General features: G+C 38.5%; 1 protein-coding gene across 1 annotated transcript in view; it reads left to right on the plus strand.

The window, feature by feature from the left end:
- Positions 1-27304, plus strand: part of NYAP2 (neuronal tyrosine-phosphorylated phosphoinositide-3-kinase adaptor 2) — a 293051-nt gene that overhangs the window by 200663 nt on the left and 65084 nt on the right. The window contains 1 exon segment of the mRNA XM_007966466.3: positions 20641-20850. Coding sequence (XP_007964657.1) covers positions 20641-20850 — 210 coding nt within the window.

The raw sequence follows: 27304 nt of genomic DNA on the forward strand, positions 1-27304 counted from the left end.
AGTCGATGCAAAAGAGTTGATTATCTTTCTTAATCTGCTGGTTATCTTTTCATTTATAGAGCTGCCTATCTGAAGTAGCTAAGTAAAAAATCAGAATTTAATAACAAATTCTCAGCCACCTAATCACTGGTTGGTTGTGCTTGTTCTTGATTTGGTAGCCAAATTTTTGCTAATTTATGAAGTTGGAGAATAATCATAATGTAAATAAATAAATGATGGCAATCATCTTCAAACTTGGAGTAGTCAAACATTTTCCTTTTCTACCTGCAACATGTTTTCTCCCAAGGAATTCTAATACATATTTCACTTGGGGCAAACAGGACAAATAGAATACTTTCATTTTAAAATCGGGAAAACAGTGGAATCACAGAATCTAGCCAGTCTACAGAATTAATAACCAAAATTATGTTAAGTGTTGCTAAAAACTTTCCATAATATAAAACAGTGCCTCTTAATCCCGGTTTTAATTGTGGCCCAAGCATGAATAATTTTTAAAGCTCCAATTTCTAATATGCAGTCAAGAACAGGAGCATCTAATATACAATTCATTCTGGTACTTAGTAGAATCCTAGTAGAAGATCATTGAGTCTAAATGCCTCATTTACAGTTAAGCAAATAGAGGCTCAGAAGGGGAAAGTGATTTGCCCAAAGCCTCAGAGTTAATTAGGGCTAAGTCTGAACTGGTACCCAGGGGCTCATAACCCCAAAGACGATTCTGTACAATGTTGTGGCTGTGCAGTGCTATGACTGGGACTCCCCAGATCAAAGTGTCCAGAGGTGTGAACTTTCTGCACTTGGTTTCCAAATTGCTGGTATAAATTTGTGCACTACATTATTAGTACCAACTTTATTTTCTCCAACAACATCTAGGCCATTTCTAATAAAACGTGGTAATAACCCATGCAACAAGAACTTCAATTTTGTTCCACAAATGCCTAATAGTAATTTCCTATGCATATTAACTTAGTGTTGAGGATACATGAAAATGTTCTACATTACATCTTCCCAACCTATAAAATGTCTATTCACAGAGTATTGCTTTGACTTTTCAGTCATTCTCTTTCTATCCTGTTGTACAAAGGGTTATTCTGACATCACCACTTAAAAAAATACATGAAAACAGAAATGGTAGAGGCATTGATAGAGTTTCACATTTTCTTTTCCTATAGAAGGAAAAGTTAATTTGAATTCCTTGCATCCAATAGATAATTGGTCTACTTTCTTGCCATGGCTTTAGTAATCAGAGATTCAGATTCCTCTTGTAAAGCCAAATTATCTTGAATATCTCATAAATGGGCCACTCAAATTATAGGCATGGTTTCTTCATTCTGTATATACCATTGTTGCTTCTCCTAGAGCTTGGCATCATTTCTTCTGTATTTTGGCTGTCTGATTGTTCACACTGCTGGCAGCACCTAAGGATATTTTGTATGTGAAACCACCCTTCTTCTGTTCTATTGTAAGGTATCATTAATTAGAAAATCTCCTTGAAACAGGCCAGTTTTGTAGTTTTAAGAATATTGGACTTCAGTAGGGGGATACTTCTCATCAAACATCATTTCTTGTCATGTATTATGGCTCACATGAATCCTCTTTCACTTTAAACTGAGAAAACAATGTATATAATTTTACATCTTGGCCCTTTCATTTATTTTTTCCCATAGATTTTAAGATCCAGAAGGCATTTCAGAGATAGTATGGCCTAAATCGCTTATTTGAGCAATGGATACACAGAGGCAGAGAAAGTAAGAAAATGTATGCAGTGACACACAGATGATGGCAAAACCATTACCAAGGTCAAGTTTTCCAGGAGTTAAATCCAGAGATCTTTGTACTATGCCAGTCTATTCAACATTACTATGATGGGGCAGTAGAAAGGAGAACCAATCTAAAATGACATATGCTTGAGTCCTGTGGCCTCCTTTCTTCAAGAGTATTCTTTTTTAGGTTGTTAGCTTTATGTTAATTTGCTGCGTTGTGTCCTATTTAAGACTGACTCTAGCAGCAAGTCTTCTATAACTTTGGCACATGATTTTGGAATTTATCAAAAGATAAAGACATCTTAAAACGTCCTAAGTCAAAATTTGTATCTGACCCAGGTTATAAAGATTTTATAACCTTAAAATCCTCTTCGGTCAATACTGTAGAATTCTATCTTTCCCTCTAGATTTTTATCAGTTGTTTCTCTATCAAAAGAACCGTGAAGAACTGAATTTAGAGGGAATAAAATGAGCTGAAGTACTGTCAGGTCTTAAATGGAAAAGGACTAAAAGCATACCATTGCCATTACAGGGGCCTTAGAGAACTGTGGGCATACATATTTAATGTGGTAAATTATAGGGAGACATTTGCATTTTTATGCACTATTTTGAAGTAAAAAGGGTTGTGGAACAATAAGGACACTTTCTATAATTATGTTCCATTTTTAATATGCAGAGAATTGACTCAGGGTTCAGAGTAGTTATTTAATGAATTCTCAATATAACCTTGTCTGGTATTTCTCTCACTAAATCTTGACATCAGATTAAGACCAGACGATGAGGTTAGTTAACAAAAAATGATTATCTTTTCATTGAACAGTTGGTAGATTTTGGAATCCCAATAAAATGATCTTCATCTGGTAGATAGCCACAAATTCTGTGGCACTGGATGCAAACACTAGTTGTTTATAAAAAGATACACTACTAAATGTTGTATATTTCTGCATTTTTAAAACTAGGTCTGTACAATACGTTGAAAAGGATATTTTAGAAGTTGATGGCATTCTAATATTGAGGTGGTGACATCTGGATGTCTGTAGATTTCACATGCCCAGAGATAAGGTAGCACTGATAATGAGCCTGTGACCTGGGATAATCATTCTCACATCTTCCTTCTGGTGCCTCTCACACACCTCTCTTGGGTGAATCTTCCTTTAAAACTGATGACATCATCATATCCTGCTCCTTGAAAATAAATACAAACTCTGTAGCCTGCCACTTAAAACATTCAATTTGTCACATCTTTTCTATGTAAATTCGGGTCTCATTCTTTCTAATATACAGCCTTCCTTTCAGAAACAGGCTGAACTTATTATGGTCCCCGAACCATTATTTCTCTCCATCTTTTAATTTTTTAAAAGAGTATTTGCTGTGCTATTTTGTCAGGCTGACATTTCTGGGCTTTAACTTGCTTATTTTTTAAGTGTCCATGTCTTTGTTCTCTACCACACAGTGACTTTCTGGAAAGGAGGATCTGTGATTTGGATCACTTTTGCCTTATTCTTAGTCCTGAACCACAACACCATCCATGTGAATAAATGTGACTAGGGAAGGGAGGAAGGTAGCATAGATGTGGCACTATTCCCTAGTCCAAATGTCAACCTGGACTGTTCTCTCCCTCTACATTCCAGCCTTGTTCCTGCGCCCACTTCTCTTTGTGTCTTCGCTTTTCATTCCTTCTGTCAGTGGACCACTGTAATCACGCTGTCCTGAAACCTCGCCTTCTAAACTATGGCTGTTCCAATCCACCATACAGATCACTGCCTTTACTTCTTGTCATATTCTTGCTCAAAATTCTTTAATTGACTCACAATGCCTGTAAGATATGTCATCTCTTCTACTAGATTGGAAACCTACAAAAATCAGAGAACAGCTGCTGCATCATTTTAAATCTTTAAGTCTTCTGGAAAATTATAGGCATTATAACACTTGCGATCTGAATGAACAAAGCAAGGATAGAATGGATCCAAGAGAGTAAGCTACAGTCAACTCCAGTCCCGAGTGATGCCATTCATACTCTTCTTACATGAGCCTACCTAATTATGAGGCCTATTGTAATAACATAAATAGAGGCCCTTACTTTTTGTCCTGCCTGTCTTGTTCACCGTCCCTGCTAACAGCTTTCCACTCGCCATTTGTTAAGCCTACATGGGCACATAGCACATTCAGCATCAGCTTTTGGTAGGACAAACCCAAGGAGAGAAGACAGCCCAGGACCTGGAAGCCAGCTTGGGACCAGCAATGCAGAGAGTTCTTGGGTCCAGGCTGCGTATCAAGAGGTCTGGAAAAGAGGATAGAGGCTCTAGATGGGCACAGGTTCTTGGCTTTGTGGACTCCTTGTCCTATGTTGAGAGGTAACAGGATGAGAATCAGAGTGAGAACCTCCAAAGTGCAGTACTCAGGGCAGGGACACTGGTTGCCCAGAGCTAAAGGTGGTACTTTCTTTATTTAAATCTGCCCCAAATAAAAGATGTAAAACTCAATGATATTAAAGTGTTAAAAGCATCATAATATTTGACATTTGGAAGAGGTCCTTAGAAGTGCTTTAATGTAGTATGATATCGACACTTTAAAAATGAAGAAATGGGAATCCAGAAAGCATGTGGTAAACTGTAGCCAATACTGTATTTAAATTCAGATAAATTGGGAATCACACCTCAGCTTTATTGTTCACCAAGCAGGTGTTAATGGGTAAGTCATATAACCTCATTGTGTGTTGGTTTCTTCATCAGTAAAATGAAGATTGTGTAGTTGCCTCATAGTTCTTAGGAAACATTCATTGTCCTCCATTCATTTCTTCAAATTTCTTCCTACACCAAATAAAATCTATAAAGTGGTAGAATTAGATTAAGATTTCATGTACAGTTGGTGTATTGGTCTGCTTAGGCTGCTATGTCAAAATAAGGACTGGGTGGGGTAAACAGATACTTATTTTCTCACAGTTCTGGAGTCCAAGATCAAGGTGTTGGCAGATTTGGTCTCTCTTGAGGCTTCTCTCCTTGGCTTGCAGATGGCCACTTTCTTTTTGGGTGCTCATGTGACCTTTATTCCCTGTGGATGGATACCTCGGGTCTCTCTTCTTGCAAGAACACCAGACCTATGGGATTTGAGCCCCACCTTTGTGCCCATATTCACCCTTCATTACCTGGTTAAAGGGCCTATGTCCAAATACAATCATATTGTGGGATTAGGACTTTAACATGTGAATTTTAAGGGGAGTCAAAATTCTGTCTTCATAACATTCCAGAGAGTTTAGAATAGTAGATAGAAGGAAAGAGTAAATACATGTAAATAATTGAAAATTTCTGTTATACACCAGAGTTTAGATTTTTCCCAAAACTATGGGATAGTATAGAATGGGATAGATATTCTGAATTTTGACCCCATCTCTGCCAGCAACAGGCTGTCAGTAGGCCATCTATTCATGGTTTTCAAAGTGCATTCTGTATAACAAGATATCTTTTGGAATTGTTCTTGGAATGGGCGGGGGGGCGGGGAATCACCCTAGAGAATAAAATTAAGGAATCTCAACATTATATAAGCCTTCTAAACATGCAATGCCTAATAATTCATTAAAGACTTGAAGAAATCTTATTAGCAAGCCTTTCTGTTTAACTCTGTTTAACCAAGCCTTTTCAAAATTTATTTAGCTACAGAACCATTTTGTTAAGAACATCTATACTCCATTGACAGTTGTAGAGTATTTATGCCACGTAGAATTTGCCTTTAGCTTATATCAAAAGCTTAATTCATGGACTTCAAGGTTTCAGCAAGCTGGTTGAGTTTGGGATGCAGAAAGGAAGAGAATGGGGCAGGAAGAAAATTTTGAAAATGTATAGTAGACAGAAATCAAATATAGGCTATGGGATCTACATTACTGTGTTACGGAAAGTCTGGAATCCACCATCAAAACCCCTAGTTTCCAGACATTTCCCTTCTCAGAGGAAAACTTTTAAGATTAGAGCCTCAATTCCTCCTCCGTACTGCAACCAGAGTGATCATTTACAAATCTTAATCATGTGTGCATGTGTTTCCATGTATCCCTATATAAACATTAAACTGCTTTTCTTTGCTCTCAAACTGAGCAATGAAATTCTTTTCAGAAGGAGGCCCTGTATATCTGAGCAGCTCTGTCTCTTCACCCTCAGTTAGTGCCTTTTATCCCTTTCTCTCTCCACTCCAGTTACACAGATCTTCCCCTCTTCCAACTTGCCACGGGCATTGCACAAATATTTCCCTCCACCCACAAAACTAATCGAATCCACCCTCACCCTCCCCTTTGCCATTTTTGAATCACTATTTAATCAAGATTTCTTGACTTCCCTACTTAAAAAAGTCATCTATTATATCTTTTCATTATATCTATCATCTCTTCTTATAGCTCTTATCAGAGCTGTAATTCCATATGAGCTCATGTAATTATATTCTCTCTACCTTGCATTAGGAGTTCTATTCAGGCAGAGGTCACAGCGTTTTCGTTCACTGTTCTATTCTTCCAGGTCACAGTGCCTGGCATGCAAAATGTCTAGACAGATACAGTAAAGGTATATACCTTTTACCATTGGTTGAGCATAATATGTGTGTGTGTATATATGTGTATATATATATGTGTGTATACACACACACACACACATACAATTTTCCTCACTTGTCTTTGGTGAAAAATCAATCCAAAAAAATTTCAGAGTAAATTGCTAAAGCCAGTTTTAGAAAAGTCACATTCTTTGTTTTCTGGCTTGTTTCAATGTTACCAATAAATACATCTTGGTAACTATGGTTTGGATAACCCAATACTGTTCAGGAGTACTGATCTAGTATGTGTCCTATCTGAAAACTACTACAGGTTTCTTTATGACTGTCTATTGAAGTGTCTCAGGAGATGAGTTGTGTATAAGATGTACTGTCTAGATTTCCATTTCCCACATCTCATTATGCCACTCTTCCTGTTTATATAATCTTCAAATTTTCTAAAAAGAAAATTCTGTTGTTTTTAATAACATAAGTAATCCTCCTTAAAATATCCCAAACAAAAGAAAGCAAAGCAAGGGGAAGCCTCTCTGCAAAGGCTGCTCATTCATACAGCCTTGCATTCATGTCCTGGTTCTTCCTGTCACCCACTTCTGACTGGCACTGGGGAGCTTACACAACCATTGAGACCCTTGGTGAGTTTTCCTTGGTGAGTGTTTTAGTTTGCTCAGGCTACCATAACAGAACACCATTAAGTGGGTGGTTTAAACAACAGACATTTACTTCTTGCAGTTTTAGAGGCTGGGAAGTTCAAAGTGCCAAGAAATTCAAGTACTGGTGAGGACTCTCTCCTAGGGTTGGAGATAGCCACGTTCTTGCTGTATCCTCACCTGGCAGACAGAGAAAGCTCTGTTGTCCCTTCCTCTTGTGATAAAGGCACTAATCTCATCATGGAGGCCTCACCTTCACAACCTCATCTAAACCTAATTACCTCCTAGAGGCCCCACCTTTGGATATCACACCCAATGTGTGTGATAACATCACATGTGGGTCTAGAACTTCAACATATAAATTGGGGAGGGGGTGGGGCTCAGATATTCAGTCCATAACAGTGAGTTTTCCCAGTCAACAGGACCCCAAGTTTTGCTTCACAGTGAAGCCTGGAAGGGCTAGGTAAGTGTATTAGTCGGGATTCTCCAGAGGGACAGAACTAGTAGGATATTTGTACATATGAAAGGGAATTTATTTGGGAGAATTGACTCACACAATCAAGAGGTGAAGTCTCACGATAGGCTGACTGCAAGCTGAGGAGCAAGGAAGTCAGTTATGTCTCAGTCCGAGTCCAAAAGTTTCAAAAGCAGGGAAGCCTACAGTGCAGGCTTTAGTCTACGGCTGAAGGCCAAAGAGCCCCCAGAAAACCACTGTTGCAAGTCCAAGAGTCCAAAGGCCGAAGAACCTAGAGTCTGATATCCAAGGGCAGGAAGCACCCAAACCAGAGAAAGATGAAAGCCAGAAGACTCCTCAAGCAAGCTTATTCCACCTGCTTTATTCCACCCCTGCTGGCAGCTGATTAGACCACATTGAGGGTGGGTCTTTCTCTCCCAGTCCACTGACTCAAACGTCAATCTGCTCTGGCAACACCCTCACAGACACACCCAGAAACAATACTTTATGAGCTATCCAGACATCCTTCCATCCAATCAAATTGACACCTAAAATTAACCATCACAGTAAAAACTGGAAATAATATTTGTAAGAAGTCTAGTGAAGCATCTGACCCATAGTAGCCACTTAATATGTGGAAGCTCTAATAACAGTGTTGATGCTGCTGCTGTTATAAGACATCATGTAGAACTGGATTCCTGACTTTCCAGTAGTAACTAGCAAACATTAACTTTTTTTTTAATAACAGGCAGGGGAAAACATTAAAAACACATCATTAATGTTTTTAATAGCTCACTTTCTTCATTTATTATATAGACCATTGTGATTTGATTGGGGGAAGGTAGTGGGAAGGAAAATTAAATTAAACTACATATAGTTTAGTTTAACTGAAGACTATAAGAAGAAGAACGTAGACACTCTGTCTATGTCTACTCCATGTAAAGTGAAGGTGTATTTTAAAACAGAAGCTTCATGAACTGTTTTGGTTTTTTCTAAAATTTGAGTATCATAGAAGTATACAATTTTAGATTTAGGAAAATTCTTACAGTTTGTTTCAAATCTATGATTGTATCTGAGAAAACCAAGGCTCAGTAAGACTTGTTTCCTCAGAACAAAATCCCAAATTTATTCCTCAGAATAAAATCCCAAAGATTTTATTGAACTGAGCTGAGAATGAACTACAGATCCTCTCAACCCCAAGCCAGTATGTTTTATAGTTTTTGTATTTCTGGGAAAATATTTTAATTCATTCTTATTTATTCCTAAGTATATCTGATTTATATCTAAATTATGTATGTTAAGAATGGTTAATATTTTATTTATGAACATTTTAAAATTATCTATTTTTTAAACTATTTCTCACAGATTTGGGGGTTTTGCTACTATTTTGAATGAAAAACTATTTGAAAAAAATTTGGTTGGCACTAGCCTCATTTATATTAATATAAATAAAATAAATGTAAGCTGTTCAAATGAATGATCATTCTAGAGATTCAACTACTTTTACACTTGGCACATATTTACTAAAGCCAGAGTATTTAAAATATCTATTCAATACTCAGTAAAGAGTATGAGTTTTATAGAGGCATTTTATTACAACTAGAGCTAACAAAAGCCTCACATACTGGATTTTTGAACTGTATTTGTCAACCTAATTTCTCTGTCTCTTAGTTTTTCTGTCAGTATACCAACAAAAATGTTCTCTTCATTAGAAACACAAGAATCTAATATTTAGGCGGCGTTTTACAGAAGAGAAAATGAGAAATAATATCTGTTAAAATCTGTACGAGGAGTTGGGCAGAAGCTGAGTGCTGCATGAATTTATAATTAGAATTGAGAGTTACATCTGGAGAATAGTCCAGCTGCTATGGCAAACAATTCCAAAACCTCAGCAGTGTACTGGAATATGACTTATTCCTGGGTTATGTCACAGGCTGTGATTTTTGTCACAGGCAAGGTGGCAACCAATTAGTGAATTCAGTGAAAGATGGGCTGCTCTTCCAGGTTATCGGCAAGTGTCCATCTAGTGGGTGTGATAACCTCTAAAATGTCAAAAAAAAAAAAAAAAAAAAATTCCAGCCGGCAGAAGAAAGCAAAAGGATGAGGATTTTATAGGACATTTGATGCCCAGACCTGAAAGTAGCATATGTCATTTCCGCCTACATTCTGATGGCTAGACCTTGGTTATACAGCTCTCCCTAGCTGCAAGAATGCTCATAAACATGGCTTAACTAGACGCCCAGAGAGAAGGACAAAGGGATTTGATCAGCATACAGCTAGTCTCTTGACTTCCGTAGTACACACATACATGAAAAGATAAAGTTCTCTGAGCAAATTGCCCCGCAATACTAGAATTTCTCAAAGAAAGTGTTACTGAAATATGCAAATATCTGATATCTACTATTAATGCGGGATGTTTTAGGCAGAAATAATTTGGTGGCAATATCTCTACAATCCTCATGTATCCTGATTAAAAAAACGAATAATGCCATCATCTGGATGTTTGGTGGACAGCTTTTAAAGGCCAGGCATGGTCTTCAAAATTCTATTTATTATTCCACACTATGAAAATTTGTTGTTATTTGCAACTGTTTAATGGAGAACTGTTGTGTATAAGTCAGTGTGTGTGTTCCCCTGTGTTACAGTGAGAGGTGAACACTGCCTGGTATAGGTATTCCCGATACAAATCTAGAACTCTCACTTTCCCAGTCACCATGACCTGCATTCTAATTAAATGTCACAGTGTGTGTTAAAACTGTGGTTTCTGGAGCTGATTAGAGCCAGCCAGCCAGAGAAATTTACCTACAAGCCCAGGCAAGTGCTGGGGGCTTCTCGTTGCACTGCTATTTCTCCATCCTCTAAGTTGTTTTTTGTTTTTTGTTTTTTGTTTTTTTTTTTGAGATGGAGTCTCTATCTGTCGCCCAGGCTGGAGTGCAGTGGCACGATCTCGGCTCACTGCAAGCTCCGCCTCCCAGGTTTACGCCATTCTCCTGCCTCAGCCTCCCGAGTAGCTGGGACTACAAGCGCCCGCCACCACCCCCGGCTAATTTTTGTATTTTTTTTTTTTTTAGTAGAGACAGGGTTTCACCACGTTACCCAGGATGGTCTCGATCTCCTGACCTCGTGATCCGCCCACCTCGGCCTCCCAAAGTGCTGGGATTAAAGACGTGAGCCACCGCGCCCGGCCCATCCTCTAAATTTCTAAGGAAAAGAGGGCAAAGGCCCTGTGCCTCCACCATGAAAGAGCATGGCAGAGCAGGGGGAATGCTTTATATTTCATTATTCTTTCTCTCTTGTGTAAACTCTGTTGAATAATCTCTGATAAAGATAAAAACCTGTTACTTTATCAGGTCTTTGCTAATTGCTGTTTGCGCGATCTTGGACAAGTTGTGTGAAGGCTCTCTGCTGTTCTTATACCCATAAAGTGATTAGGATTTTTTGCATATTCCACTTGATTCAGTGTGCCCCATCTGTGTGTAAACCGTCATTTTATCTTGTGTGCCTTCATAAACACAAACCTGAGCTTTCTTTCCAACTGTATTTAAAACCATGGAATCTCCAAATGACTGAGCTGTTGTTCTTTCTCTATATATATTTGAAGAGAAGTCTTCCCTTGGATGTAAGAATTGACATAGCTGACCCCAAATAACAGAGTTTACACAAGAGAGAAAGAATAATGAAACATAAGAAATGCCCCCGTTCCTCCATGCTCTTCCGTGGTGGAGGCCCAGGGCCTTTGCCCTCTTTTCCTTAGAGACTTGGAGAATGGAGTAATAGCACTTGCCTGGGCTTGTAGGTAAACCTCTATGTCTGGCTGGCTCTAATCAGCTCCAGAAACCACAGTTTTAAAATACTCTGTGATATTCAATTAGAATATAGGTCAGGATGACTGGTAGAGTGAGAGTTCTAGATTTGTATAGGGAGTACCAACAACTAACAAATGGTGGTACTGGAAAGAAAGGTCAACGTGAGCTCTGTGTAAGAGCTTTCTAGAAGTTAAAGATATTCAAAATTGAGCCAAGTTTTCCCGTGGGGTAGGAAACCTTGGTCTTCCCTGGAGTTATCCTCTGAGAGGCAGGACAACCATCTCAGTAATTACAAACACACACCTTACCTTGAGTGAGCTGTTACAAGTGGTGATTTCCAAGGACTGTTTCAGTTCTAAAATTTCATGACTGAATCTAATACCCATCTGATAATGCAACTTAGTTCAGTGCCTCCTTTAGTGCTTTAAATGTGTTTTTCTGCTTAATTAATCTGCCTTGATCACTTCTTATTCTCATTGTTCAGCAGTTGGAGTAGCATGCAGTATCTTTGATCCTGTTGATTATGCCAATATGAAGCAACAACTTGGAAGCATTCTTTATGTCCACAGGAAGCTCAACTGCTCATCAGCAACAGATCTTTGGCCTCTTAAAGGCACAATCATAGCCTGTATTTTGAAACCAAGTGATCTCTATGTGAGATTGTGACATTTCAAAAATCACATCAGTGGCTCATGCCTCTAGTCCCAGTACTTTGGGAGGCCAAGGCAGGTGGATCTCTTGAGGTCAGGAGTTCGAGACCAGCCTGGTCAACATGGTAAAACCCCATCTCTACTAAAAAAATGAAAAAATAAAAAAGTTGTTGTGGAGGTGGGCACCTGTAATCCCAGCTACTAGGGAGGCTGAGGCAGGAGAATTGCTTGAACCCGAGAGATGGAGGTTGCAGTGAACCAAGATCGCACCATTGCACTCCAGCCTGGGTGATTAAGAGTGAAACTCCATCAAAAAACTAATGATAATAATAATAATAATAAAAACAGCAGTCATGGACCACACATATAAAAACTTTTTATGTAAATCATCTGAGTCATCTACACGTTCATAGAGGCAATTACAAGAATGACAGTTGAATCCCTTTAAATATTACAAAAAAAAAGAAAAATAGAATCCTAAATTTTCCCAAGTAAATGATGTGACTGTTCATATTTCCAAATAAAACTCATTTTTCCAGGCAAATTGCTTGTTTTTTATGGCCTATTAATAACAAGTGGTAATTGTGGAAACATTGATGGCTTAAGAAAAGACAATTTTGACAACAGCAACTAACTCATGTTCTCCAGTTATTGAGGGCTATTGGTTTATGCTTGCTATTCATGGCTCATGTGCAGGGAGATGTTGGAGAGGTGGGTATGAGCCAGGGATGGGATTAGAGCCAGAAGCAAACAGTAATAAGCTATTATCCTGGATGAAGCAGGCATGCAGTTATTCATCCCATCCCTTCAATTCTCACTAATGACTCTATTAGATACTGAGTACCAATGTGAAAGATATAGTCTTTAGTGTAAAGCTTGTGATACAGTGGGGGCAACAAGATATATAAATCAACAACTGGGAGTGATAAGTGATGCCAGTGACATGTCACATCAGAGCACAAGACATGTGCCATGGAAGGCACAGGGTGGCCCAGCAATGACACAAAGTTTTAATGTAATACCATGTTTCATTAGGTTGCAGAAACGTAGTTTGGTTCTGTACCTCATAGGTACCCCCAGCAGCTACCATATACACAGCTACTGTACCAAGGGCTTATGACTGCTGGAATTAAAACTAAGGCATCCACATGTCACCTTGATCCAAAGAAACTGCAGCCTTGGCTCCCCACAAATCTTTTATTATTTTTGTCACATTGTCCCTGGTCCCCATGCCACCTAGTAGTCCACCTGTCCAGGTACAGACCAACAGATCAGGGCTTACAATAAATAGGACAGGTGCAACATTACAGTTTGTGTTATTGTAATTGCCAAGGTGAAAGTACTACAATATGGCAGGCTCCGAAGTCACTTTCTTTAGGGTAGCCCAAGCCTGATATTAACCCTTTACTCACAGCTTTAACTCAAACTAGGAAAAGGAATTAGGAGAAGCCTTCCTTGAATGATAACACTCAAGTTAAGTATTCCCAAACAAGAAGACCTGGCTAATTAGCTCATCATTTTGCTTTGGAGGAGAGGTGTGTCAGGCTGAAGAAAGAGCAAATATCAAGAAAACAACTCATCATCTCAATTAAAATAGGTAATGGAAAAGAAATGTTGAGAGCTGCCAGAAACTAGTTTACAAAAGGGCCTGATGTCTTAACGCAAAGCATTGGATCTTGGTTCTGAGGGCCTTGGGGAATCAGGAAGTAATTTCACTGGAAAATAAACGGAAATGGATCATGACAGGAGACAGGCAGGTAGGGGCTTTTGCCTTAATACAAAGAAGAAAAGTGAAGACAAGAATAGAGTCATGATGGTGGTTAGGGAAAAGTGTGGAAAAGTATTATATGCTTCTGTTTCCTGTCCAAATCCCAAGACTGCTAAGTTGTGGGTACTCTCCATGCTAGGGATGACATAGTATAGATGATTGCCAAGTATCTCCCTAGCAAACCTGTAAGAAGGGTAATCTACATCGCTAAGAAAAACAGTAGGAGAAAAAATAATTATTAGCATTGCTATGTAAGGAACTTTAAATGCATTATCTCGTTTAATCTTCACAGGAACACAGTAACAGCATGTTTACAGATATGGAGATTGGGGTTCAGGAACCTTGACTAAGGTTAAGTAGAAAATACATGGCATGGGCAAAATGCAAAGTGGAAGTTTGTCTGGCTCTGAAGACCGTGACTTTTTAGCTAGAAGAGGAGCAAGTTTGGAGAGAGAACAGTGCTGCCAATTTTAACAAGTTGTGCCCCCACCCAGGCAGTCATGTGCAAAGGCTCATTCATGCTATATTGTTTTGTTCCTAGAGCCTAAAAGAGATCTTTAGGTGGTGAGGATTTATAAGAATCTTCAGTACTCGTTTGTTACTGAGTGAATCAATGTTGATGAGGAGCGAATGAGAGATTCTGGTAAAACCCACTAATGTATGGGGTCAGACCTAACGGTAAAATCCATTAGACCCAGGAAACCAAGTCTTTCTAGGTGGCCCAGGATCCAGGGCACATATGGGGAGGGAGAGAGACAGGGAAGAAGCCAGAGAGACAGAATTAGACCCACAGACAGCATAGAGAGGCAGGAAATGGGAAACTTCAGGGTTAGCTGCATGAGGTGTGATGGATTAGAATCCTGGAGGGAATGTTTGCTCAAAGACAAATTGCTCCTGGTCTTACCTTTCTTCTGTATCCTTCTTCAGTTTAAACACTGTAACAAATTTAAGACAATGATATACAAAACATGCAGTCTGAAATACAAGTATAATAATACATCCATTTTTGTAATAAGTTTAATTCAAATTCAGATTTCAATGTGAGAATTAGATTTTAGAGCAATAGTCAACATTCACTCATTCATTCACTACATAGAGGATAGGTGCGTTCTATGTGGTTGGCACTGTGAGCTGCATGCTGGGGCTGTAACTGTGAACACTCAAAATAACTCAGATTCCACATAAAGCTTTACCACAGCATGTAAGATTGATTTTGTTCCAGAGAGTTTATGTTACTAAAATCAATTTTGTTTTCAACAGACTTTAAAAAGACATTGAGATATATGGATATGGATATATATGTCCTTTTCCTCTGAATAGGTTTCCTTGAGTTTTCAATATATCTTATTTACATATTATATATTACAAGAGTCTAATTGTCTACTTTCAATTTGTCTCTTTTCAACAGCTATTTTGAAGATTTTCGTATTTATTTGAATTAGAAAACACCTTAGTTAGGAAGCAGTTCTCGAGTACACACACATGAAAAACAGATTTATTCCCAAATAAAATTCTCAATAATACATTTATGATTTTCTTACAGATTTTTTAGCTCTGCTTTCTATTTAGGAGGCAGACATTAAGGTATACAGACACAGGTCTGAGTAGTACCATTTCTTTAATCCTTTTGTTCAAGTTTCTCTAAATATACCTGCCAAAATTTACTGAAGACTAACCTCTGGGACTTGAAAACAAAGAAGAAGAGAAAACACACACGCACGAAATTCCTTTCCAAAGCTGTAGGCTTTTATTTAATTGAGGCTGGAGACCTAAGTGACACTCCCTGGTTTGTTTAAAATCTGGAAGAGCAGGTGGGCTGAAGCAGATGGGTCGTTAGGCTTTGAGGCTGTGACGTTTGGAAGCTAGAGTTACACTTTCTTTGAAGCTGTGAATAAACAGCTTGGGAATAGTTTATAATGTTATTTTCTGATACTGGTTTTATTCCATTTGTCTCAGGACACTGAAAAATAAGTGTTGGTTAAATTATCTTGCTTTAATTATTAGGCGGGGATGTATTGCCTTTAAAATATCTTGACTTCTCCAAAAGACAAATACTATATGATTCCACTTACATGAGTTACCTAATATAGTCAAATTCTTAGAGACAGAAAGTAGAGGAGTGGTTACCAGGGGCCAAAGGGAGGAGGAAATGAGGAGTTATAAGTAGGTGTAGACCTTCAGTTTTGCCAGACAAAAAGAGCCCTGCAGATTGATTATACAACAAAATGAATACACTTTACACTAGTGAACTATGCACTTAAAAATAGCTAAGATGGGAAATTTTATGTTATATGTATTTATATTTTTATAAGAAATTATGGTTAAAATAGCACTTTTTATGTTATGGTATATTTTAATACAGTTTTTAAATTTATTTTAATTATATTTTATGGCATACATGTGCAGAACATGCAGATTTGTTATATAGGTAGATACATGCCATGGTGGTTTGCTGTGACTGACTTATTTTATTTAGGATAATGTCTTTCCAGTAGCAATAAACCCTTATGCTAGCATGTTCCAGATGTTCCTTTTTTTGTAAGGCTGAATAATACTCCACTGTATGCCTGTATCGCGTTGTGTTGACCCAGTCATCAATGGATGCTTCGGTTGCTTCTGTCTTATGAATAATGCTACCATAAACTTGGATGTACGAATACCTATTTGAGCTCCTGATTTCCATTATTAGTATTATTGTTATCTGAGACATGGTCTCAGTCTGTTTCCCAGCCTCGATTGCAGTGGCACAATCTCGGCTCACTGCAGCCTTGACATCCCAAGTCACAAGCAATCCTCCTACTTCACCTTCCCAAGTAGCTGGGACTACAAACTTGCACCACCATGCCCAGCTAATTTTACCTTCTCTGTGGAGACAGTGTCTCACTATGTTGCCCAGACTGATTTGGAACTCCTGAGATCAAATGATCCTCCTGTTTTGGCCTCCCAAAGTGCTGGGATCACAGGTGTGAAACATTGAACCTGGCCCCTGCTTTCAATTATTTTTCCATGCTTTATTTTTTTCTGCAGAGTACTGATTACCATCCAAATGCCCTCCTCCTGCCCCCAACTAGAGATGCAAATTATTTCTATTTGGTAGAAAGATGACTGTAAAGGTTGTAATGGTATTTCCTTAAGGACATTAACCAATTTTATTTCTCCTTCCTTCCTTCCTTCCTTCCTTCCTTCCTTCCTTCCTTCCTTCCTTCCTTCCTTCCTTCCTTCCTTCTTTCTTTTCTTTCTTTCTCTCTTTCTCTCTTTCTTTCTTTCCTTTCTTTTTGACAAAGTCTTGCTCTGTTGCCCAGGCTGGAGTGCAGTGGCTCAATCTTGGATCACTGCAACCTCCACCTCCGGGGTTCAAGTGATTCTTATACCCCAGCCTCCCAAGTAGCTGGGATTACAGACACCCGCCACTACACCCAACTAATTTTTGTGTTTTTAGTAGAGATGGGATTTCCCCATGTTGGCCAGGCCAGACTGGTCTGGATCTTCTGACCTGAGGTGATCCACCTGCCTTTGCCTCCCAAAGCGCTGGGATTACAGGCTTGAGCCACCATGCCCAGCCACAACCAGTTTTATTTCTAACCTAGCAATTTTATTCTAACATTCTTTTAAAAATGTCTATAAATACTTAGGTCCTCCAAATGCTCTTTGGACCAGCTTTACTATCTTACTTGTTTCATCATTAATGATTAATAAATCTCTGAAACATGTTTATTCCAAAAAAATTTAGACTTCTTATACTTGATTTCATTATAACTAAAACAAGTTTATATACAGGCCCATTTAAAAACCTGAAATCTTTCTGAGACTGTTATGGAACTACCCTCCTGATTTAAGTTAATCTCATATAATGTTTTTCATGACATGTATTTACACAACTGAATAGCATCTTAGAGCTGAAAGAGACTATAGCAATGTAGAAATAAATGAGGATCAAACAAAAGAGACAGGCAAAGGCTATTTATTCAGAGCTTGCATTTGGCAAAGACTCAGAGGCAGGCAGAGGAGTAGGAGGGCTTTATGGGGGAAAAATGTTCAAATAAATTTGGCTTAAAACTGCCTCCATATGTAATGAATTGCAACCTAACTTAGTGTGTAAATAAACTACAACCTATCATAAGAGTATATTATTGTAACAAGTAGCTGAGTCTTGGCCAATCATAGCAGCCAAGTTTTCAGCCAATCACAGACTGCAAACTGTCAAAACATGTCCAAATAAGGTGAAGGATGGCTTGTAATCAATCAGGATATTTCTATATGTTATTTCTTTTTTCTTTTTATAAATACTGCCTGACCAGGTTGCTGGGCAGAGATCTCTGAGCCTTTACTTGTTCAGGGTGCTGCCCAATTAACAAATCCTTTCTTTTTCTCAAATAAACTCTGCTAAATTAAGTTTGTCTAAAGTTTTTTGTTTATCAGCAACAACGAAAAGTCTTCAAGTGTACCTTGATTGGGGACTGTTAACTTGGGGAAGTGGCAGGTGAGCACACTAGAAATGGGGCATTCTCCGTGATTGGTTAAAGGTATATATTTACTTTTCCTCAGTTGTTCCTAAGTTGGAAACTGGGCCAAAAATTGGGGAAGCTAAGTTGTTACTCACGTCTTGACTGTTTGAGGTCAATTTTTACATGGATGATTGTTTAGCTTTTAGGATTATTTCCTAGAGACTGGTCTACTCTACTCCCTACAAGTGTGACTGGTACCTCATAGGTTGACTTCCGAAGCTAGTTACTGTGGATAATAAGCTAGAGTTCTATTTCTAAATGTTATCTGGCAGTTTTCCATTTGTATAAGACCCTTAGTGATTATCTAATGTAGAAAAATTAAATAAACTCATAAAGGCCAAATGACTATGTTTAACTGAATACTACTTTTTATGTGTCTGGCACTTTTTAGTTTTCAAAATATTTTAAACTGTAGAATATTATAAGATTTTTAAAATAAAATCAAGAAAGTTAGGTAGGGCTGGTATTTTCTTTGTTTTGTAGGTAAGAAAAATGAGGCTCCCCAAAAAGTGACGTGGGTCACAGCTAGAGTTGCAAAGCTGAAGCCTCTGAGATTCCTGACTCGGACTGCTCAATATATGACAGCCTGTTCTATCTGTGTCCCACAGATTCAGATAATGGTGAACCAAAGTATGACATCTGTGTTATCCCACTGCTCAAAGTTGATAAGGATTGTAACCCAAGTGTAAAAAAAATCAGATTTTTTAAATCATTTCTGTGATTTTCTAAAAAATTCATTATTTGAATTAAACTGTTAACCTGGTGAATTTTACGACTTGTGGTTATTAGATAATCAGATTTTTGAAAGTACTATTAGCTCCATTAACACACTTATTATAACTTGATTTCCATCAGGAATGTTACATTTCCTACATAGATCAGAAAGATGTGTGAAGAGCTGAGAAATCTGCAATATAAATAAATTAAAAATTCATTGAGCAATAGGATAGGTGGTGGAGTCAACCACTTTTTTAAAAATTAAAAACAAACAAAACCTCAATACCTACCTTAAAACAACTCAAGGCCTTTTGGGAGGAGCAGATGTGTACAACTATAAAGCAAGGTCAGTGCAGAGATGACCATGACCCTGCAAGAGTTGTGAATGGGTGGGAGGGCTTCAGAGGATACTTAAATTGAGTAACCAGGAGTAAGTAGAGTTAGTTAAGCAAAGAAAGACAAGACATAAGGGAATTCAAAGGAGGGGTGGTCATAGCTGTGGAAAACAGCGTTGTGTTTACTGGGGTTGGAGTGGGGAGGAAGAACCTACAACCAATGTAATACAGGGAGGTTAATGGGGAACGATAAAGCTAGAGGGGAAGGGAAGAGCAAGAAGCTGGAGATTCTTGCCGATTACAGTAAAGAGCTTAGACATTCTATGGGCAACAGGAGGCTTCTGAAAGGATTTTATTCAAGGTTACATTATGATCAGATTTTCATTTCCAATAGATCATTTTGGCAGTATAAGGAACTTATGCTTTGAGGAGTCAAGGATAGAGTCAGAGACAAGTTGCAGTAAATCAAGTGAGAGGATTAGAGCTGAACCAGAGCAGTTGAGGTAGGCATGAAACAAAGTGGAAGAGAAGCGAGAGCAAGACATCCAGAAACAAAATCTGCAGAATCTTCTAATAGATTTGGGGATTAGCACTTAAAGAAAGGGAGAGACATGCTTCTAGCTTGGATAGTTGGTTGGACAGAAAGAACCAATAGTTTAATGAGAAATTATCAGTTCAGTATCTGAAATGTTCATATGGGGACTCCAGATGGATTCACCTAGCAGGCAGTTGGAGAAATGAATCTAAAGATAAAAAGAATGGTCCAGGCATCTGATAAAATATTTAGAAATCACTAACAATTAGGTGATTGCTAGCTGAATCCTAGAGGACAAAAATCACAGAAAGAATATATGTAGCATAAGCAGCACAGTGGCTAAGCTGGCACCTAGGAAACGACCAGTGTGCCAGTGATGCATGGAGGATGAGATGACATGAATGACGAAGGAAAGGTGTTAGATATAGAGCACAACGCAGGAGGAAGGACCATCCACAAAGTCAAGAGAATTGAAGATATAAATTAGTGAGTAATCAAATAATTGTCAAATGGCTGAAAAAAGAGGCTTATACATTTGCCAGATAAAAGGCACTAGGTGATGTTGTCAGGAGCAGATTGGATAGAATGGTTTGGCTGAATTTTTGTAAAGATTAGAAAGTAAAGAGAGTGAGTGTGAAGTGCTCTTAAATAAGTATACTCAAAGATGAGCACAAGGGAAGAGTTACTAAAGATTCGTCGAGGTACTCTTTTTCCAAAAAGAAAATTGTATTTCTCAGAGATACTACCCTACACAACTCAGAAAAAAGGCCCCCTGGAGTCTATGTTTCTGTTACATTTAGATGTTGTAGTCTCCAAGTCTGAATTTCCAACAACATTTTGAGACGATTTTAGAAAATCACACTAATTTTTTGAAAGTAATTTAGGAAGAGCTTTCCTTTTGTTTAACAGAATATAATTCTGGTTACTACACAGAATCAACGGAGGAACTGAAAGTCCGAAGCCACAGCACGGAGCCATTACCAAAGTTGGACAACAAGGAAAGAGGCCACCATGGGGCGTCTTCCTCCAGAGAGCCTGTCAAAGCTCAGGAATGGGACGGAACACCAGGGCCACCTGTGGTCACCAGTAGACTGGGAAGATGCTCTGTGAGCCCCACCTTGTTGGCAGGAAACCACAGTTCAGGTAAGGCAGATTATGATCTCCCAGATGGTAATTCCTCCTGTCTCTAGAAACTATTTTCATACAGTATCACTTACAGAATTATCACCACAGATATCTCTGTCTCCACACAGAGAGGCAACACAAGTAGCCATTCACATGGGTTACGTAAAGGAACATAACAATATATTGTACCACTCGAAGGTACAACTATTTACAGAGGTGAAGGATACCTGAATGGTGCTTCTTGGAGCTATGCAAGACAACAGCCTTGAAAACTTAAAAAGTTTTGTACTAAATTTCTTCAAAAATATCTAGAGGCCTCATCTAAAGCAGTTTTAACTTGTGAAGTTCGAGTAATTTAGAATTTATGCTTCCTTTGCTTCAAAAGTACTTTAGGCAACTGATAAAAAATGAACAAAAGTAACACTGAGAACAGAAATGTAACAAAGATAATCTTTGTAAAAAAAAGTAGCTACTAGGAGGCATCTGAAATGGTGAGCTGAAGATGATAACTGAGCATTGGGAATGGCACTAAGTTCCCAAATCTAAGTCAAAGGAAATGTAAAAGTTTTCATCTAATGTACCTTTAAATGTCACAAGTTAAAATTAAAATCTGCAATGCAATTTTACATGGTTAATAGGTAGATATTATTAAACATCAACTTTTTAAAAAACAGAATATGTTTACTTTGAATTTATTGAACTATGTGTTGGACTCACAGAGAGCTGTCAATTGATATAAACATCAAATAATCAAGGAACCTCCTGTAGTTTCATGTTTCTATTTCTTAAGAGTGTTAGAGCTCCAAAGAAAAGACCAATCCTTTAATATTCTTTTCAGCTCTGATACTCATCTTAGAAAGCAATTTACATGAATTTAGCTTGTGGTCTCTCAGACAGTCGTGCGCAAGTTAAAATTGGAATAGACTGAATGGTCTCTGCGGTTGCTGAGGGATATTCCTGGAACAATACCCAGGCAGGAGCAAAGTACTGGCTTCCCCAGACTTAACATGTAACTTGAAGCTTTGGTGGTAGATCCATAGCACATGTATGGATAACTAACTCTAAAGCATGAGTTAAAATTTGGCCAAAGGAATACTATATGAATTTAACAGAAATTTCAAAGTATATTTTTGATAGTAAAGTATAAATTGCTATAGGTGTATGAAAAGAAGATATTTGTGCACTTTGTCACAAAAGAAACATAGAGAACAGATAGTTTTTTTTTTTCTTTTGAGATGGAGTTTTGCTGTTGTTGGCCAGGCTGGGGTGCAATGGTGCGATCTTGACTCACTGCAACCTCTGCCTCCCGGGTTCAAGTCATTCTCCTGCCTCAGCCTCCCTAATAGCTGGGATTACAGGTGCCCACCACCATACCCAGCTAATTTTTTGTATTTTTAGTAGAGACGGGGTTTCACTATGTTGGCCAGGCTGGTCTCGAACTCCTGACCTCAGGCGATACACTCACCTCAGCCTCCCAAAGTGCTGGGATTACAGGCTTGAGCCACTGTGCCCGGCTCACAAATAGTGTTTTCATGGGGAAAAAAGTCACTTCCCCAAAAAACTTTGACATCACTATTTAATTGAGTCTTATGATTAGTTTGGGGCTTATTTGTAGTTTTAAAGAATTATCAAAATTTGTACCAGTTCTATAGAAAATATGTGAACAATATACACTTCTATTGTGGCTAGATATATATTTTATAAAAATCAGAAGCATTCTCTGGGTTTCTATTATGTTACAGCCACTGTTCTACGATCTGAGAGTACAATGACAAAAAATACATCCTTACGTTTAAGTGCTCAAAGTCTAGAGCAAGACAGACAAATAAATAACTGCAGTATACTGTGTGTTTCAGTCAGGATTCTCTAGAGAGACAGAACCAATAGGATATATAGATAAAAATATATAAAGAGATTTATTATGAGGGATTAGTTCACATAATTATGGAGGCAGAAAAGTCTCATTATCTGCTTTCTGCAAGCTGTAGGCCCAGGAAAGAAAATGGCAGAGTTCTAGTCCAAGCTCAAAGGCCTGAGAACTAGGGGAGTCAATGTATAAGTCCCAATCTGAGTCAAAAATCCCAAAAGCCAGAATGCAGATGTCCAAGTGCAAGAGAAGACAGATGTCCCAGCTCAAGAAGAGAGAGTAAATTTGCCCTTTATTATCTGTTCCATTCTATTCAACTCCTCAATAAATTGGATAATGCCCACCCATCTAGGTAAGGGTGATTTTCTTTACTTAGCATCGTGATTCAGATACTAATCTCTTCCAGAAATACCCTCACATTTACACCCTTAAATAATGTTTTACCAGCTATCTGGGCATCATTAACCCAGTCAAGTTGACACATAAAATCACATGTGTTATATAAAAATTTGAATACTATGGGAAACAGAAGATGTCCATTTTGTGTTTCTGGGTACATGAGGATGGGTAATTTATAAAGCAAATACATATTATGATGCTGGGTAATTTATTAAGAAACGAGGTGTATTTGGCTCATGGTTCTGCAGGCTGGGAAGTTCAAGAAGCATGGAGCTGGCTTCTGCTCACCATGAGGTTGGGGCTTCTGTACTGGGTCGAAATGTGATAGAAGTTCAAAGGGGAAGTAGATAGGTATGAAGAGGCAAAACTCAACGGGCATCTGGCTTTATAAGAACCCACGCTCTCAGGAGCCAGTCTAGTCTCACCAAAATGAGAACCCACTCACTACCTCAAGAACAGCAGCAAGCCATTCATGAGGATTCACCCCCATGACCCAGACCCCTCCCACTAGGCCCCACCTCCCAACACTGCTGCACTGGGGATGAGATTTCAACATGAGTTTTGGTGGGAACAAGCTATTTCCAAATCACAGCTGAAGAGAAATCAGTTAGTTCTTCCTGGAATCATGTGATTTTAGCAGCAATAATTGGGGGTTTTGGTGGATAAAATAATATTTGCTTGAAGAAGTAATACGTGAGCTAGAACTTGAAACAAAGAGTTGCTCACCAGGAAGATGAAGAAAAAAGCCGGTCTTCTGGATAAAAACCAAAGGTCTATGGTATGGAACAAAGTATGTTTGGTATAAAGGATGAGGGAAGATTGAAGAAACTGAAAAGGTAGGTGGTGACAAGATAGCAAAAGTCCTGAAGGGCCTTGTTATTAATTAGAAAGCCTTTCAGCTATGAAGTATAAATTACCAGAGGCTTAAGCAATAATAGCCTTTGTTTGCACCCATAGCATCAAGTCTCAAGGTAGGCAGTTCCAGGTGTTTTGCAGCTGTTCAGGGATGTCAAGGACCCAGGAACTTTTTATCCTTCAATTCTTCTGTTCTGCTACCCTTGGTGATAGTTTTTATGATGACAAAGCTGATGGACTACACAGTTCTGGGCATCATACCTCAGAAGACTCTCCATTTCATCTAATTGTTCAGAATTGGGAATTCTTCTCTGGTCCAATCTCTGAATGAAGGAGAATGGGATTTCCATGGGCTTGTAGAGAACACTTTTTCCCCTAAATCAAGAGTCCTCTGCCTTCCATCTGGAAATGAAATCAAAAGCCTATTAGCAGGGATAAAGGGGGAATGATGTTGCATAAGAAATAGACGGTGTCTGCCATGTTGTAATTAGGTTTTTAGGTTTATGTGGTGGATATTTGGTAGTTATTTACCATTTTTTAAAGATAGGAATAACGTAATTCAGTTTACATCATGGAACACCCAATGATGACTCTGTGACTTTAAACCTGGGTGATTGGGAAGTCATTTACTGAGATAGAGACAGTCAATGTGAGATGTGGAGCAAGGTTTACGAGGGAAAATCAGGACTTACATTTTGACCATGTTAAGTTAGAAATGCTCTGGAATATCAAATTGAAAAGCCAGTAGATTGTTCGGATTATAGATCTGTAGCTAAAGAGATTGAGTGGCTTCGAGCCTGACACTAGACTCCTTTGGCGTGTTAGAACAGTGAGACTGGATGAGTCTAAACTAGGAGAGCAGGAAATTCAGATGACACCCTGGGGAAATCCAGACATTTCAAAACGTGGGCAAAAGAAGAACCTGTGAAAGAATTAGTTCCTAATTAAACTTTTTTGAACACTTAGTTACATATAAATTGATAAACATGTACCGTACAGTGTCTTTACACTTCGATATGAATATTCTAATAAATTCAGAACGTAAACAGAATTTATACCATACTTTCACTGTCTTCCACATCAAAACCCCACAGCATCTCTTTTGGTTTACAGCACCTAAAATCTGCCCTTCTGAGTTTTTTAGCGCTATTTATAAAGCTGGAAATTGTCTACTGACCAGAAGAAATGACATACATATTTTGAGTCCCTCAGATTCTTTATCTTAGAAGGAGGTAGACAAAGATGGAAGAAGAAATAAATTCTGTCAAGTTTTAAATAATGAGATGGTTGTATTCATATTAGAAGAAAGGCAAAACGGAGCGGCAAGTGTAGAGTTACGTATATAATATCAGTACATGCCAGCTGCTTATGTGAAAGCGAAACTCTAATGTTACCATTACTTGAACCTCTAGTCTACCCTTCTACTACTTTTCAGGAAAGAAAAGGAGAAAGGGAAAAATGTTACATTGTTAGCTTTTATTTTTCTGAAGAGAAAGAACCTAAATGGTGCCAGTTCTGAACTAGAAAATGCCATAGTTTGACTGGCAAAGTGTAGAGAGTATCTGAAGTTCACACTCACCTTTGGTGTTTTTTTGTTGTTGGGTTTCTGTGTGTGTGTGTGTGTGTGTGTGTGTGTGTGTGTGCGCGCGCGCGCGATGAAGTCTTACCCTGTCACCCAGGCTGGAGTGCAATTGCGTGATCTCAGCTCACTGAAACCTCTGCCCCCCAGGTTCAAGCGATTCTCCTCCCTCAGCCTCCTGAGTAGCTAGGATTACAGGCGCCTACTACCATGCCTGGCTAATTTTGGTATTTTTAGTAGAGACAGGTTTTCACCATGTTGATCAGGCTAGTTTCGAACTCCTGACCTCAGGTGATCCACCTGTCTAAGCGGCCTCCCGAAGTGCTGGGATTGCCCGGCCACCTTTGGTGTTTTAAACAAACCATGCGCTACTTGAGTATTCATCAGTGAGATGGTCTTTGTCCAAAATAAGCAAGTAGCTACATCAAGAGGGAGTTTTAGACTTTCTGTTTTGGAACAGAAGACAATGAGTCAGTATTAACTGTTTTTCCTTCTTTTCTTTACACTTCCTCATCATTATTGCCTCCTCGTCCCTGGATACTCAACTTCATACCTCACACTAGAGAGGAAAGAAGATTCAACGTATAAACTCCTGTTTTCTCTGTCAACTTTCTGCTTCTGCATCTCTCTCTCTCTGTCTCACCTCCACACTGATATACATACAAACTTCTACCAGTCACAGACTATTGCTTTACCAAAAGTAGTTTAGCCACTTGAAATGGTTGTTCTTAACAGCTCTTTTGAGGAATGAAGGAATTGCTGAAGTAAAGCAAATGTGTCAGGAGATCTCAATTCTAATTAACATTACCACTGGTTGCTGGGGTACTTTATTAAAGTCACTGTTGTTTAGTAAATCAGAGATTCCCCAGAGGGTGATTCTTGAAGGCAGTGGAGAACTGGGACCCAAATGCTCATGAACATAATAGGAAAGCGTGAGGAGATTATAAGAGTAAATATGGTATTGACAAAAACTCAGATTTCAACCGCTGAACCCATTAACAAATAGTTTCCACACAGCTAGTATCTGACTCTGTTATGGTTTCTGGGGGTACACACATTACCCGCCATGGGCTACGTAAAATACAATCTCTGACACTCAAAGATTTTACATGCTTCTTTATGACACAGAACTATTGAACACAAATTAATTAGGTTATAATTAAATGTATTATTTTTATTATCTACTGCTTACTATACATTAAAAATCATTCAGAGAACGATTAATTAGTGTAGGCTTAAAAAATGATGGAGAGATTAATGGAAGACATGGAGTCTTAAGCCAGGATTATTCCAGATCTTCTTATGAATCATTATGAGTTATCAATTGCGTGGAAAGAGAATTTTCCACATGGGATGAAAAAGGTGAAGAGACACACCTGCCCTGGCTTGGCCCTGCCAGGCCACCCTGACAGAAGTGTTTTTGGAAGTAAACTCAGCCCTTGACTTATGAACAAAGTGGTATCATATCCACACGTGCACATAGACATATATAGGCACACAGGGTTTAGAGTATAACATTTAGATCTAAACCAGAATGAAAACCCTATAAAGGGAAGGATCAACTATACTGTAAAATCCTTGGCTTCTGCGTGTTCAACTTTCTGTGCTTCTGCTGTTCTGAAAAGGTCCAAGATGCTGATTGAGATGCCTTCAGGACAGACAGGTATCATTAGCAAGTGAAGCGGGAAAGATGCCTTCCTTCATGTATTTTCCTTATACATGAAGCACATAGAAATGTACTTCACTCCCACAAAGGAGAATGTTTTTCCCAC

This window comes from Chlorocebus sabaeus, chromosome 10 (genome assembly GCF_047675955.1).
Source record: "Chlorocebus sabaeus isolate Y175 chromosome 10, mChlSab1.0.hap1, whole genome shotgun sequence".
In the NCBI taxonomy this organism is placed as follows: Eukaryota; Metazoa; Chordata; class Mammalia; order Primates; family Cercopithecidae; genus Chlorocebus; species Chlorocebus sabaeus.